At 32.4% G+C, this 15629-nt stretch overlaps 1 protein-coding gene across 2 annotated transcripts in view; it reads left to right on the top strand.

Annotated features, from left to right (window-relative positions):
- Nucleotides 1–15629, top strand: part of LOC143244898 (multidrug resistance-associated protein 1-like) — a 113045-nt gene that overhangs the window by 32569 nt on the left and 64847 nt on the right. For both annotated transcript variants that reach the window (XM_076490386.1, XM_076490388.1), the window contains exons 9-11: nucleotides 2220–2394; nucleotides 9827–10081; nucleotides 13477–13542. In XM_076490386.1, the coding sequence (XP_076346501.1) occupies nucleotides 2220–2394; nucleotides 9827–10081; nucleotides 13477–13542 (496 nt within the window). The remainder of the gene's footprint in view (nucleotides 1–2219; nucleotides 2395–9826; nucleotides 10082–13476; nucleotides 13543–15629) is intronic.

Genomic DNA, 15629 nt, shown 5'->3' with positions numbered 1-15629 from the left:
ACATGCTGTAATTCGTTTGTTTTGTTTACAGTCCATATTCTATTTATCTTTAGCTTAATTTAAATCTTTATTTTTGTAGAAAGTAGATGTTGATTTTGGACATTAGTAAACCTGAATACCACATAGAATTTTGTTATCACTTTGTTTTTATTTAATTTTTAGTATGTGTACAGTTCTTGCACGATCATTACTACTTGGGTAATTTTAACTTTGGATAATTTTGTGGGCATGTTGTTGCATTATTTATACTTTCTTTCACTTTTTTTATTAGTTGGTAAGTATTTTTTTCTTTACTGTTAGTCACATCTAACTGGGACTTATTTTTATTCTTAATTGGGTGCCTTTTTATATTTGTGTTTGTAAGGGTAGGTTTTATTTTCATGTCCTTTGTCTTTCTGAATTACTGGATTAGTTATAATGACCCTACAATTTCACTCATAACAGTAATTTTTGTCTTTCATAATGTTGTGTATCTAGGGTGCTTCTCCTAGACGTTATTGCCCAGGCTGACTGCAGTTGGTGATTGCTATATCTTATACAAGGCATTTTCAATGGGCGTTTTTCCCAGGTGGGCCACTCTTGGTGTAATCTGATGTAACCAATGTCACTTCCCTTAATACCCATATATAAGGGAAAGTTATTGCATACATATAAATATTTCTTTGTTACTCAACTTATTCAACACCATACTGATTCATGTCATAATTATCCAACACTTCCTCCATTGTTTCAGTGCTGCATACCTCTTTTTTGATTTCAATGGTGCCCATGAGTTCATAGCTACCTAATTTGTGTTACATTATTATTGATTGCTGTACAAAGAGCACACTTGTTCAAGAAGTAGTGCTGTACTTTACTGGTGTGCTTTCCTTTCATATTTTAGTACACCATTCTTTCAGTGTGGTCTCTTTCCACTTGATTTGAGACTGATGCACCTTCACTGGCCCCTCTTTCTTGGCAATATGGAATTCTAGCTTTTGATGAGTGGAGGTAGTACTGTTTCAAAAGTTAACATTTTTTTACTCTGAAAATGTATTTCTGACAGATTCTTACCTATTCTCACCCATTTTTCATCCTTCCCCTCTTTTGAGATACCAGTGCTTATGCTTTATGCCTACCAATTCTTAAAAGTGAGGATTGTTCTCGTATAGTAGAGAGAACTAGCTGTGCCAGTATAGATGGCACAGGACAGTTGGTGGTGATTAGTCAAAACATCAGCAAATGTTTTGAAATGGTGCAAAAGTAATGCAGTATAAACACTGGTACAGTGTAGCAAAATTTTGTTTAGCAGTGCTTAGAGAGCAGACCAAAATTAAGATAGCTTTGGGTGAGATGAGGTATGTATTAGAAATATATTTTCAGAGCAAAAAAATGTTAAGTTACATTAGACTAGTTAGAAAACGAAAGATGTATTGTAGTGTGCAAATATGGTGTAACTTACTCTTCTATAATTTGTTTCTTATAAATTCACAATTCCTTATGTTCTGTAGCTCTTTAAATTTAGTTAAAGTCATGTGATAAGCAGCAGCTTGAACTATATTTTCTAACTTGACTACTAAGGAGTTATTTGTTTGTTTTGGTGAATTTCATATAATGCTACTCAAGGGCAATCTGCACTAGATATTTCTAATTTTGAAGTATAGGTCAGTAGGAGGTCAGCAAGTCAACACCACTCACTGATAACTCATGAATTACACTTGTTAATTTATATAATGAGTTACTCTTATAATGTATTTATGAGCCCCACAGTGTAGAGCACATTTTTTGTATTTGATGGTAATTGAGCATGAATTATGAATCCTCTTGGTAAGCATCACACAACATAGACTTAGCTTTGCTCGTATCAACAAACAAGCAGTTATACTCTCTCAGTTTTGTTCTCCCATTAACATTTCATCCAGGCACTAATATTCCATCCTCTTTACATACAAAAGTAGTTTACTTGTGTAACATTAATTATTCCTCTAAAACAGGATATTGTCTTACATAATTTTTTCAAATGTTTCTACAAGTATTTAGCATTATTACACAAAGTACATTTTTCTGTATTCATCCAGAATTGATCAACCAGTTGCAATTTGCAACATAAATTTTAAAACCTAATTAAAATATTTCTTTTTACAAAGCTAGTAAGTTGCATTTCCTTCCTAATTTTATGTATGTACTAGTGAAGCATAGGAATGGGTCTGTTGGAAAATAATAAATTTAATAATTTTCAGCTTGCTGATTGACTTTGTGTCCAGTGATGAACCAGTTTGGAAAGGATTTTTATATGCAGTGTTGCTGTTTGTCATAGCGTTTTTGGGAAGTGTGTCCTTTTCACAATTTGCCTTCTATGTTTGTACTGCTGCCATACAAGTGAAAGCAGCACTAATTGCTGTCATTTATCAAAAGGTAACTTTAAGCAATAGATATGTTACTTTCAGTGTATTCAGCATTAGGTTATGAGACATAATAAACTGTGAAGAGTACTAAGGGTGAACTGCACTTAATGAAAATGTTTTAGGTTCCATGCTACATAGCTACCTTTTTTATTATCAATCATATTCAATTTGATTACCATGAACATGCATTGTTGCCAGACAATGCAGTAAATCATATATCACATTTTCACAGATTTTCTACTTTACTTATACATCAGCTTTCCAAACAATGTTTAACTTAATCTTAAATTGAAAACAAAGAAACTAATGGGATTCATCAGGAGACATCACAACACACAGGTATGTAGTCAGATGTTGTGTAATTCCACTTTCTTTCGTCATGCCTCTGGTATGTAAGCTTACCTTACATTTTTTCCCCTCCTTAATTTAATGTATAATATTTCAAAACTTTTCAACTATTTAGATGTATCTACACTTTTTGCATTACATTTGGTCAAGAAAATTGTTGAGATTTTATTGCTCTTTCTACTTATTTTTCTGTGCTGTTCCACTGAGATAAAACTTGTTATGCCTCTAGCAAAGGTAACTACAAAAGTGTACTTTATCTATGAATGCATACAGAGGTTTACTCCAATAATATGTTGAGGTTAAAACCTCCTTTAGTTTCTAATGGGTATGACTATGTAATCATGTGGACAGTGCTAGTCACTCTGGGTATATCTTGCATTAGCAAAGTAACATAAAGATCAGTTAGTATGATGCAAGACTTTGAGGAAGTCATTCAGTCAGTCTTGGGTGAGTAATACCAGTGTGATCTATATAACTCTTCAGTAACAGTGACTGTCAGCTCTCCAAAAACAAGTGCACACATCATGTTTGTGTTTAAATAAAAAAAAATTTAATTTTAATTTTGTACAATTGTTCCAGTCTGTTTATTTCTTTCTCACAAACTCAGCCACTCAGAGGACTCAGAATTATTTTGTAATAAATACCTTTGTTGTATCATTTGTTATGCTATGGATTCATCTTATTTCTCTAAGAGAAAGCAGTTTAACCTAAAAATATCATGCTTCTAGTAAAGCAAGTTGTTGATTTTGAAGTGTAGGTGGAGGCCTGTGATCTCTTGTCAACTTCACATTCCCATTTATTATATTTTAAATGGTATTAGGAGATAATCACAACTTCATTACAATGGCTTGTGATTGTAGTGACAATTTTCCTCTAAAGTGCAGTTAATCTCACATGTACGATATGTTATGATGTATAAGGTCATTATGGAAAAATTTATATCTAGTTCTTGTGAAGTTTGTAATGTCCATTAGTCAAAAAATGTTATTTTTTAAAAAAATAAATTAGGTTATTACTAGTTTATAAACTCAAAAATCATCTAATTTCATGGTTTACAGTTGTTGATCACACAGAAACTATAAGACATTTTAAAAATAGTAGCTACTGAATCAACTTTATGGTATGTACAGTATATTTGTGTCATAAAGGCAGTATTAGCTGATGAGTCCTGACATTAGAGCTCAGATATTGATTCTTAAATAATTAACATACAAGCGCTCTCAATGACTCAGTATTGATTTATTTATTGGTAAGTTGGAAAATGAAATTGAATAGTGTTATCAGTTGTATCCTTCTGTGCACAGTATAATACATCTTTGTTTTTAGGTAAGATTTAGTTTTTATTTCCTAAATTATGATTGAACTATGTAGCTTAAATTTTTCAGTTTCCTTTTTTAAAGAGTTTCAGATCTGGTGGAAACATAGTTTATGTTCAACGTTTTCATCATTCCACATTTAGTTTGTGGTATATAAGCATACCATGCATTTTCTACCTTCTTATCTTAATATTGTATTTTTGAAATTAATCATTTATTTTGGTATATGGTCAAAAAAGTCATTAAGTTGCTTTTGTTCTTTGTGATTTACTAGAGATTACACCTGTTCTACTCATTAAGAGTATGGCTGTAATGCTGCACCTCTCTTATATTTGAATGACAATGACCACTCATGTCATTAGCATAAGTTCCTCTAGATATTTTCAGCATTGTCTGTTAAGTAAGGAATTTTAAATTTACACCATCTGGTAAAAGTTATTATCAAGTACAGTTTGGAGGGAGAGAGTTCTAATTTCAATCCATTTTCTAACCAAGTACATACACTGTGTTTGTGTTTTTTGTTACAATATAAAAATTATTATTTTGCATGTAACATTGTGTCCAGTCTTTATTTCTTCCCCTTTAAATGGATAACTGAAATGTGGTGAGAGAACCTCCCAGAGAAGGTTCTGTACATTCAGTTTATTTCCTCTTGGATCTAAACATCCACCTGTGTGTTTGTCGTGTGTGATCACCCATGAAGGGAAGGAGAGGATTCTGGTGGTTGAGGGGTCCAACTCCAGCACACCACTTTTGCCTTGAATTCCTGTAGATGGGTGGCCTTGAGGTGGCTCCCCCCAGGGTCAGTAACCTGGTCCACTTGGGATAGGATCAACTGAGTACCAGTGTTGGACATTCTCAACAGGTGTTGTGGATAATGTGTCTGATATTGGTGTTCAGGTATAGTGCTCACGAAAACTTTGCATTACTGCAGTGTTCTTGTTTAGCATTGTAGTTGTCCCCTCTTAGGGTCAGTGGGCACTGAAATGTAGCATCTCTATTATGGATACCCCCATTTATGAAAAATAAATATATATGAATAAAACTGAAAAAAAAGATAGATTACAGGAAAATGACCATGCATGGATGACTGCTGTACAATTAACATCACAGTTAGATTCTGGATCTGGATTTCTAATTATCCATTCCATATCTAAGAAATATTTAGGGCACATGTCCCCCTTTTTTATTCAAAAGGGATTAGAGGGGCTTGCTGGCTCCTCTAACTCAGCAAAGAAGTTGTGCTTTGGAGACATTTTGGTGGAGACATTTTTACCACAATATACCAAGCTCCAGGCAAGGGGTACTTAATTGATAGACCTCTGTTTTCCAACATCAGAGCTCCTGTATTAGACCCATAACCATCATATCACTTTGTGGGCAAGCCATGTTCTGCATGTCCCATATCTTGTCATAGATTGGTTATCTCATCTTCACAAAATTCTATGTTCAGAGTGGTCTTTGGACCCTCACGTTTTTAGGGAATTGTGAGCTCAGTGGGGTATTCCAGATTTGGATGCTTTTGCCACTCATCTTAATGACAACTTCCCCTGTTTTGGTTTTCTGTTCCTTATTCTTTAGCAAAGGCAGTAGATCCTCTCAATCATGATTGCACAGGTCAGTATCCATTTGCATATTCTTCTTGCCCTTGCCATAATTCAGTCCACTTCTTGTTTGATATAACAGATCTGATATAACACTCCAGACATTGCCAAATATCATATTATGTCCAATATTGAGATGGGGTGTTCTGTGAGACCATTAGCGTATATGCTTCATAGTATTTTGCCTCATAAATATGTTTTTCCTGGACTGTACACTAATAAGTTTAAAGCATACAGAGATTACTGTCTAACTCTGATTATCCATAACATTTGAGGCTCTTCCTACCACAGACCAAATGTATAATTCCAGACACTGTCATTTGTTGGTTGATCAACTCTGTTAATGTAATTGCCATGATCTTCATAATAGGGTATTGTAGTTACCTATTGTAATGCCTCTTGTCTGGAACTGTGGTTTTCCTGATTTTCTAATGCACTTTCCCCTCCTTTTTTGTAGTAAAGGAGTCCTTGCTACTCACCAGTTTCTAACTTCTGGGATGGTGGACCATGGAGGCCTCTTTTCCTGGGTGTACTATTCAGCTGAAAATAGTACTGTGGAATTCTGTAGATGTAGATGTGTTATGCTCTTTATGCTATGGACCTGATGTTTCATTTCAGATGTCACCAGATGATGGATATAGCACTCCTCCATATATTGTATTTTGCTTCCCTAGCTGATGCATCCTCCTTCCTATTAAATGCCATTTCCCACTGGATATGGTGCTCGTTGGAACCAGACCACCCTTATAAGTCCTTGCATGTATTTGGATGGTTACCATCCTCCTATCTTAGACTGGATGATAAATTCCCAATGCTGCCAGATTTTGGACTCATGTTGCCCATAGAACAGTCTCTCTTCTTGCTGCCCACTGGATATGATTCTTAGTGGATCTAGTGTTGGTTGCAGCTGGATGAAATGCATCTTTCTGCATGTATGCAGATGGCTGTTCTCCTAAAATCACAGATTGGATAAAAATTCCCAATATCTCTAAGTTTTGGCTTTTGTTTTCAGTGTATTAAACACTTCTCCTTTAGCCTTTAATAATGTTATTAAATTATTTGATTATGTTTAAGATTTGAGTTTTTTATATACAATTGTGATGTAGTAACCCACTATTACTGTTAGGTAACTCTAATGGTAATACATTAGGAAAACTTTTGGGATACCTGGTACTTAATAGTATTTTTGCACTTTGCATCTCCTTTCCTATTTGTGATGCACTGAGAAGCAATGGCTAAAAACAACTTATTCTTTTTAAATAGGTCATAATGATGTAAAAAACTGTTACAGTTCAAACGTTGATGTTAATGAGCTGATATCTTGAGATTATATAGAAAAGTTTCTTTGTCATTGTTATGCAAACGGCTTCCAAATTTTCATTATTTCATAAAGTATGCAGCTACTGGGAGCTATATTGGTTTGAAATATTTCAGTTCCCAGAAAAGATTTAAAGTTTTTGAAGCATGAAAAAAATGGGAGTACTCAAATTTTAATTTCTCTTTGCCCTGTTCATGAAAAGTTTTATATTAACCAAGTTGGCTGAATATACTGGTAGAGTAATGTTTTTATAGATGTAGTGTAATGTAATCATGGAAAACAGCAAAGGATGTTTTCATCCCAGCCAATGGTTAGAAATAAATGTGGGCTGTATGACAAAAAAATAAAATGTAATAAATATTATTTGGCAATGGAAAAGGTGATGAATGAAATGCCTTTTTACAAGCATACTAGATGTGTTTGAAGTCATTGTTAATTGAAAATGGCCCTTGTTGGGCAGAGGGTTTTCAGGATAATGAGGAGCTTTAACTCTTATGTTATGGCTTGAATCTAAAATCCAGTGCTATATATTTAAGTGTGGAAGGAAAAAAACAAAGTACTTGGAGAAAAATCCACTTTCACTACCCTGGTATTAAATAATCTATCTGGAAAGTGGTTGACCTAGTACCTAGACTAGGAGGAAAACAAAGAATAAAGGCTAGTTAATTACAAATTAAAAACCTGTTTAAGTCTGTCTGATGGCTCATCTGCATTGAGGTAGGACATGCCATTTGTTAAGAAATACAATGCTTTCTTGGATATGGGTAGACATTTGGTGAGTTGCTGACTGTTGGTGGCATCACTTTTGGTTAATATTAAGAGAAATGTAAAGTGTTTGGGAAATAATCCTGGTGGAGAATCTTGCCAGGAATAAATGTCCACTCTTTTTTTTCCTAATCTTCATCTTCATTATCAGCAGTGTTTTGTTGCTCTGTTTGTGGCATCATTTTGTTGTTGTTTCTGTGTATGTTGACCAAAAGTCAGTGATGGGACTATAATTTTGTGGAGTTCGATAAATAATTATCATAATGACTTTGCATGAAAATTACTGTCTTGTTTAAAATTTTTAGTTTTGAATGATAATATTTTCATTCATTACTCACCCTTTAACTTGGTATCTTCTATACACAATATTTACTTGAGTAAGCCTAATAATTTGTGAAGTTTATTGAGTGAGTCATTGTTATTATTGAGCATATATTTTTAATTTCTATATTTATGAAAAGTTCTGAAATAGCTATGAGCAAAATACTGTCATCAGATGGATTCTCTTCCAAATATACTAGTTTTAAGTCTAGTTGCATAACACATGGTGGCCTAGATTGTATTTAGTTTTCCTTTTTATATTGAAATATAGTTGTTATTCTTAATAAATTACCTATTGAGTAAAATACAGCTCACAGTGACTTTTATCTGTCAGTTATAAGTAATGCATTTATTTCAGAAATAGGGTGGTGATTTTTTCTTAATTTAAGTAGCTTGAAGGTGTTTATGATGTCAGTTACAGTTTTTTTTTTCCAAGCGAAATTAATATTTGTATGGGTACAAAGCTAGTCTTCTTTTTTCAGTATTTTTAAGTATTATTATTATTATTGTAATAATAAATCAAGAAAATGCATAAAAGTTCAGCAAATACTCAAATTCTCAATAAACCCTGTGTGTGTGTGTGTGTGTACCGCAAACAAGTTGTTATATTCAGGTCAAGTTGATTTTACTTAAGAGCAATGAAGTATCCTGGTAGGACAGAAGTAAGCTTACAGGTTTACAACACTAAAGTTTGGAATTTGATTCCACATGGTGGGCTCAGCAGATAATTCAATGTGGCTTTAGTCTAAAACAAGCAACAATAATAATAGTCATGTGATAGGTTCATAGAATAACAAGCGATTTGATCAGAATAGTTATGACAGAATAATAGTGAATTATGGATTAAATGAGGCATGAGAATAATATAACGAGACCAAACACAAAGTAATATCTGAAATGAATACTTTATTCAAACAGCAGGTACAAACACATTCATGATGATGAGAAACCCACTTGAAATAAAAATGCATCTCAAGATGGCTGATATGGGTATTAAAACATTTATTAAAATAAAGCAGAGGACATGTTTTGACCTAAAATACCAATACCAGCTACCTTGAGATACAAATACAAACAAAACACAGTATGTGTACTTATTTTGGACTTGCACTTTTACTGGATCTTTCTTCAAACTAATTACCCTTTAAGATTGTGTACCAGACTGATTCAATCCAATGTTTCATACTTTGTAAAAAACATATTTATCCAAAGTGACTAGTGCCATCTATGTCACTGCTCATTCTTAGTTAAACATTGGAGAAGCCATAGCCATTAAATACTACCTGTTTTATCACTGAAAGAAGCTGCTGTCAAACTTTTTACAGAATGTGTAATACTAGAGCAATACTCCCACAGTGGCAGAGTAGATATTTTCCATCTTCTAAAGAATGATAGGGAAATAAAGACAACTAGAATGAGGTTAATCTGAACAGCTTTCATGACCACATGGATAAATTAAGAATAGATATTATTACATGTATTACAAGATGAAAGAACTGTTAGACAACATATAACATTCAACCAATGTGATGTCCCTAAAAGCCAATGTTTGAAGTGTTATCCTTTGAAAGCTAAACAAAGCTAAATAGTTCAGATTTCCTTGCAAAATGTTGTGATTTTACAAAGCTTTATATTTTATATGCAGAAAGACTAAGTAAAGTTAAATATATATTTGCATTATTTATGGTACATGCATTGAATTTTATTAGACAATTTATATATCTATTTTGAAACAATTTGACTTATTAAAATTTTTTTCATTATTACCAGGCTTTGCATATGTCCAGTGGTTCCCGTCGAAAATACACAGTTGGTGAATTAGTTAATTACATGGCAGTTGACGCTGAAAAAGTATTTAACCTTGCTATCTACATCACTTTAATTTGGGGTATACCATTAAGAATCGTTATTACAATGATTCTTTTATGGCAGTATGTAGGACCTGCTTGTCTTGCTGGAGTGGCAACCTTTTTTGTAATCTTTCCACTCTCCTCATTTCTATCACAAAAAGCTCGGGGTGTTCAGGTTTGTTAATATATTTAAAAAATGTTTGATTCTGATGTTTTAGTCAGTAGCAAGTATATTTAACTCCTTTATTTAGCACATTGCCTTACACAACTATGTTTACTTCGTTTTCACTCTCTTTTTTTTAATTTATGCAACACTTTGCATCTTAATGTATCCTTATGATTTGCCTATTAATTGGACTTGTTTTTTTTATATCACATTTAACATAGCACATGTCTGTTTGTCAAGTTTTTATAGGGACATGATTCTTTACAGTAGATGTCTGTCTGCTGTCCATTTATTGTTCAACAGCACACAATTCATTTGTTTTAAAATAATTATATTCAGAACAAGTCAAATGTGCTAACATAAGTTCATTACACTATTGGTTATCACAGTTCTACCCAAACACTTATATAGTTAGTGAAAAATTCACTTCCAATACCCTATGAGTTATCACAATGTATTCAGAACTTCCCAAACCATACATATCTCCTCTGACAATATAGCTAGAGCTATTCTTCAGCATTAGCTTTGCCTATCTAAGCACTTATCTTGCATGCTCCTGTGTTTTATAACTCCACTTAACTGCCCTTGGCAATGTCTAACTTGTAAATCTCTCATCAGTAAATCTTCTGTGCTGGTACTACATATAAGCACCTTACTCAGATAATGTAATCTCTTTTTCTCAAGAAAGCATTGGTCACTGTTTTCTCTGATAAAGTACTGTTTCTCATTCTGTTATAGATTGCAGTTTTTATGCCACCTTGTGAACTTCAGTATCAGTGTAATTTCTAGGGTCCCTTATATCTTGCTTTCACTGGATTTCACTCTGTGGTGAGTGTTGCCCGGATAAGTATGCTTTTATCAATCCAATTTCACACTAGCAACCAATTTAATTATTCTTACAACTGGCTACAACAGCTGCTGCAGAAATGAGATGTTTCATAAGGCCATCTAGGTACTTATCAGATTGTATTACCATATTATCATGGATTGCCATTCATGGACTATTACCACTTAAGCTAAAGGGGATTCTGTGTGTCCCTATCAATCATCGAATTAAATAAATTGGAGTCAATTTGTTTTTCACAATTTACAAAACTTGGTTCATCTATTCCACTTTTGACAGACCACTGTTCCTCAAGACTGTCCAACATGCACTACCTCTCAGATTCAGATTCTACTAGTGGATTTAGGAAGTTCTTACTAAAGCCAATTTCCAGTCACTGGGCTGGTGGACAAAGGATTTACCTCCAGAGTGTCTGTTTTCTTTCACTGTTGGAGAAGAGGGTAAAGTTGGAAGCCCTTGTACTTGGGTCCCTTGATAATTTTTTCTAGATGTAATACCAGCTTAGATTCGACACTATCCAGTTGGAATATGTGTATCCCTTATTTTTATTCCAAATGCAAAGTAGTCCTCTCATAGATCCTTGAGTGTAGATTCCACATTCTTTTCATAATCTTAGGGGCAAGTGGAATGCTTCTTGCCTCCTTGGCTGAGGAGTGACCATGAATGTTCATAATTCCAGACTGGATAAATTCTGTTCCTTTTGTTGAGTATGGCATACACAGTCCTGTTATTCTGAGCCTGGGGTGTTGCCTTTTGGACTTCTTCAGGTGAAGGAAAGAATTTGACCACTTTGGTGTTGCTTGCTTTCTTGTTGCAAATTCTAGTGGTTTGAAACTCATCACTCTATGGCTACAGGTTAGGATCCAATACAATATATATATTCACATAAACACACATGTCATTGCAATCCAATATCCCAAGCCACTAAGGTGGGTCATAGGGACCAAGACCTCTCAATTCCAACCCCACGTTGGGGAACCTTTGCTCTCTGGTTGGGGCTGGCCTATAATGATTATTCATGTTCTATTCCACCCTTAAAACAGGAACTATGTTTTGAGTGAAGACAATACCTGTTCTGGATGTAGTGAAGTTCTCCGAATACACTAATATTCTATGCAGACACTTTTTCTATGGATCATGCTTACCCTGGCCTCTCCACCTTCTCAGTGTGAAATTCTAGCTCTGTTGTCAGTGGATTGTATGTTTTGGAAGTTAAAATTTTCCTAAACTAAAAATGTATTTCTAATAATACTTACCTCCACTCTCAATTTTCCATCTTTCCTCCCCACCAAGAGGCAGTGAAATGATGTAAATATTGAAAAGATGGTTACATTATCTAATTAGGGTGCTTATATACAGTGCCACGTTAAAGAGTGCATTGACAAGGGTGGAAAAATTTGCAAATTAAATATTGCCAAGACCATATAAAAGACCAATACATAGATAGGCAAAACCAATGTCAAAGAATAGCACTCCTTTTATTGTCAGTAGAGATAAGTGTTATGGGAAATACATTTTCAGTTTAGGAGAATATTAACTTAAATAACTGTTTTACGTCAAAAGTCCACACAGCTGATTAAGTTAGTTTAGAATCTAATTGACAAGATAAATTATTCTTCTCCACTCTGTTCATCACAATACAACCTGCTATTATAACAGTATACACTCTTTATGGCTAAACTTACAAACACCGTCTAGATCTATACATCTCACTAATGTAACTTCCTATTACAATATTACAAAAGCCAAGTAAAATAGTTAAACTGTACACATGATGCATGACTAGTACAATGTTATGTAACAAAACCTGTTATAACTGTCACTTTTAAAATAATCAACCTTTTAATACTCTTGTTATGAATGCTAAATAATCCTTAAATATTAAATCACTGAATAAACTAAATATAATCCTTAAACTTAAGAGATTTGTATAAACAAAGTTTCATCTTGAATGTTGTTTATTTTAATTATCCTCATTCTAAAATTCTATATAATTCTATAAGACAGCTAAATATTTAGGTTAAAATTGTTGCCAAGAAGAATATGTAATCAGTTTAAGGTGATACACATCTATATTTGAAAAAAATTGTGTGATTTCGTTTTGTGTTCTCTTATTTATTACTTTTGTAGGCTTCACTTCTAAGAAAGGGCATTATTTCTTTAAATAGTTTGTTTTAGATTTTAAATTTTTAAGAAATTTCTTAAATATTGTGAAGTAAATTTCATTTTCCATACCTCTAATTACAGCATCATCTTTTTTTGTGTGTGTGCAGGTTAATTGACAGAATTTCTGGTATTTAGGCCATTTATTTATTTGGTATTTGTACAAAACTATTTTAACTTTTCTTTAAAACACATTCAAGTTTTTTTTCTATTTGGCTGGTATATGCATTCTAACTCTTTCCCATTCAAAAATCTGTAGTTTATATTTAACAAAACAATATCTGGAAAAAAACATGTTGGCACTTTATATTTGTTTCCAGTTTTAGTCCAGAGAAAGAAAGAGCTAATGCATAATAATATGATGTTTATAATTTAGTTGTTTCTTATATTTTTATAGGAAAAACAGATGATTTTGAAAGATTCCAGATTGAAATTTATGAATGAAATGCTTTCAGGAATAAAGGTAAATTATAAATTTGTATAATAATTCATCTTTACAGTGTTAAGCATGTGACAGAACTAAGAAAAATTTACAATCAAAGTTTAGTTTTTAACTTAAAATGTATTTTATCATGTAAAGTACTATGTAGGTGTCTATGTTTTTATAAATTGGCTAGTGTTAAAATACGCTTTTAAATTGCTTTATTATGAAAAACTGAAGATAATTCTAAGAGAACCAACTGTAAATAAATATGAAAAGGATGAATGTACATCAAAATGTCATATTTTGTCAAAGTAATATTTTAATATTCCCAAGTAATTGGTCAATAAGCTTTAAACTATGACTGTGTTAGATGAAATACTGAAGTCTATATTACAGAATATTTATTTAAATTTGTGTTAAATTCACAGAAAAGCATACTATGGTATATCTAGCCTGTTCTGAAGTTTGATACTCATATAAATGCAACTGTATCTATTAGTCTGTACCCTTTCAACTTCACAGAATTATTTAATATAAATTATGATATCATTTTAACAGTTTAACATTACAAAATACTCAAAAATCAATATAAAGAAAAACTTTAACATTTTCATTTCTCTTTTATAAATTTTTTATTTTTATTCTCATTTTTTTATAAATAAGTTTTTAGATATCTTAGGATTGTAAATGTTTCACAAAGAAGCTTGAAAAGGAAACAGATTTTCACACATTTTTGAATGTTAGATGTCAATTGTGGTTGTGGAGAATGCAGCTTATTTACTCTGAATGATTTTAGAAAAGTGACTTTGAAAGAATTAATCATTAAAATAGATGTTTTCATTATTGTGCTTTGTATAACAGATTTGAAATGTTTTAAATATAAGATAAGAAAAATTATTAAGATATTAAAACAAAGTATATATATATTATCATATTTAGCTTTGTAATGAAGACTGAAATGCTTAAGATGATATTAGATATGATTGTTTTAAAATGTAAAGTGTGATGTTTTATGTTTATGGGATAGATATATATTAAAAACTACATGATATTTAAGCACTAGCATATAGCCTATCAAAAATGGCAAAAGTATTACCACCCCCACTCATAGTAAATCCTCACCTCACATTTCGTAGTTAACTGAGTTAAATACATTTTGTGAAATCAAGTTTGACAAACAAAAAAACAGAAAAGTGCAACTGAGCCAATGAAAATTTGTGGCATATTTATTGAACATTGTAGATATTTTTGGCAAAAAATCAGTTAGACTAACTTCCCATACATGGAATAGCCAATGCATTTTGGTAACTCTGTGTTGAACAATGGCTTTTATGTCATGATGCTTAGCAACAATAATATACTCTGATATTGTTGTTAATCTAAATACTGAATGAAATGAAATGACAACAAAAATGTAAAAATATTTGTTTATTTCTTAATTTAGAATCTCCATTAATTAAAGATGTTGTTTTTTATTTAAAACATTGGTGATATAATAGAAAATTACATATTTCAGAAACAATTTAAGTTTTAAATTGAATTCATATTTTTACTTCACATAATTTTTTGTGTACTTGCCTCTAGGCTAGGGACACTACATCTTTACTTTAGGCTTACAGTTACGACAGAAAGTGTTTGTACCCCTGCATCCCAAGTAGTTTTTTGCTCATAACTTAAAAAGTATCATGATTAGGCTAAAAGACATATAGTATATTAAAAATATTATACTAACACATATCTACATAAATTTGTACGTAAATTAAACGACAAATAAACTGTTTATAAACAAATAACCAAAAATTGGAGGAGCAGAAAGTGTTAGTACATTTCAGAACATGTGAAAAAACTGATATTCCTGTAAAAATTTTGTTTAGTTTGGTGAATAAACTACATTATACCATTCCAGAACTAGACACTGGGTTCATAATTATTGGAATTTAGGCAGCAAAAAATTTACTTCTGGCAATTTAGTGCCATCTCCATCATTATCTGCTTGGTCATCATGGCGAACAGGAAACAACTGTCCAGTGATTTAAAACACCGAATTATTGTAAACTACAAGTCTCATGTGTCTCTTTCTGATATTGCTATACAACTTAATATGTCGAAATCTACTGTTCAAAGCA

This window comes from Tachypleus tridentatus, chromosome 2, assembly GCF_004210375.1.
Source record: "Tachypleus tridentatus isolate NWPU-2018 chromosome 2, ASM421037v1, whole genome shotgun sequence".
Taxonomy (NCBI): Eukaryota; Metazoa; Arthropoda; class Merostomata; order Xiphosura; family Limulidae; genus Tachypleus; species Tachypleus tridentatus.
Note: the sequence above shows the minus strand (reverse complement) of the source record. Positions and strands in the feature narration are given on the sequence as shown.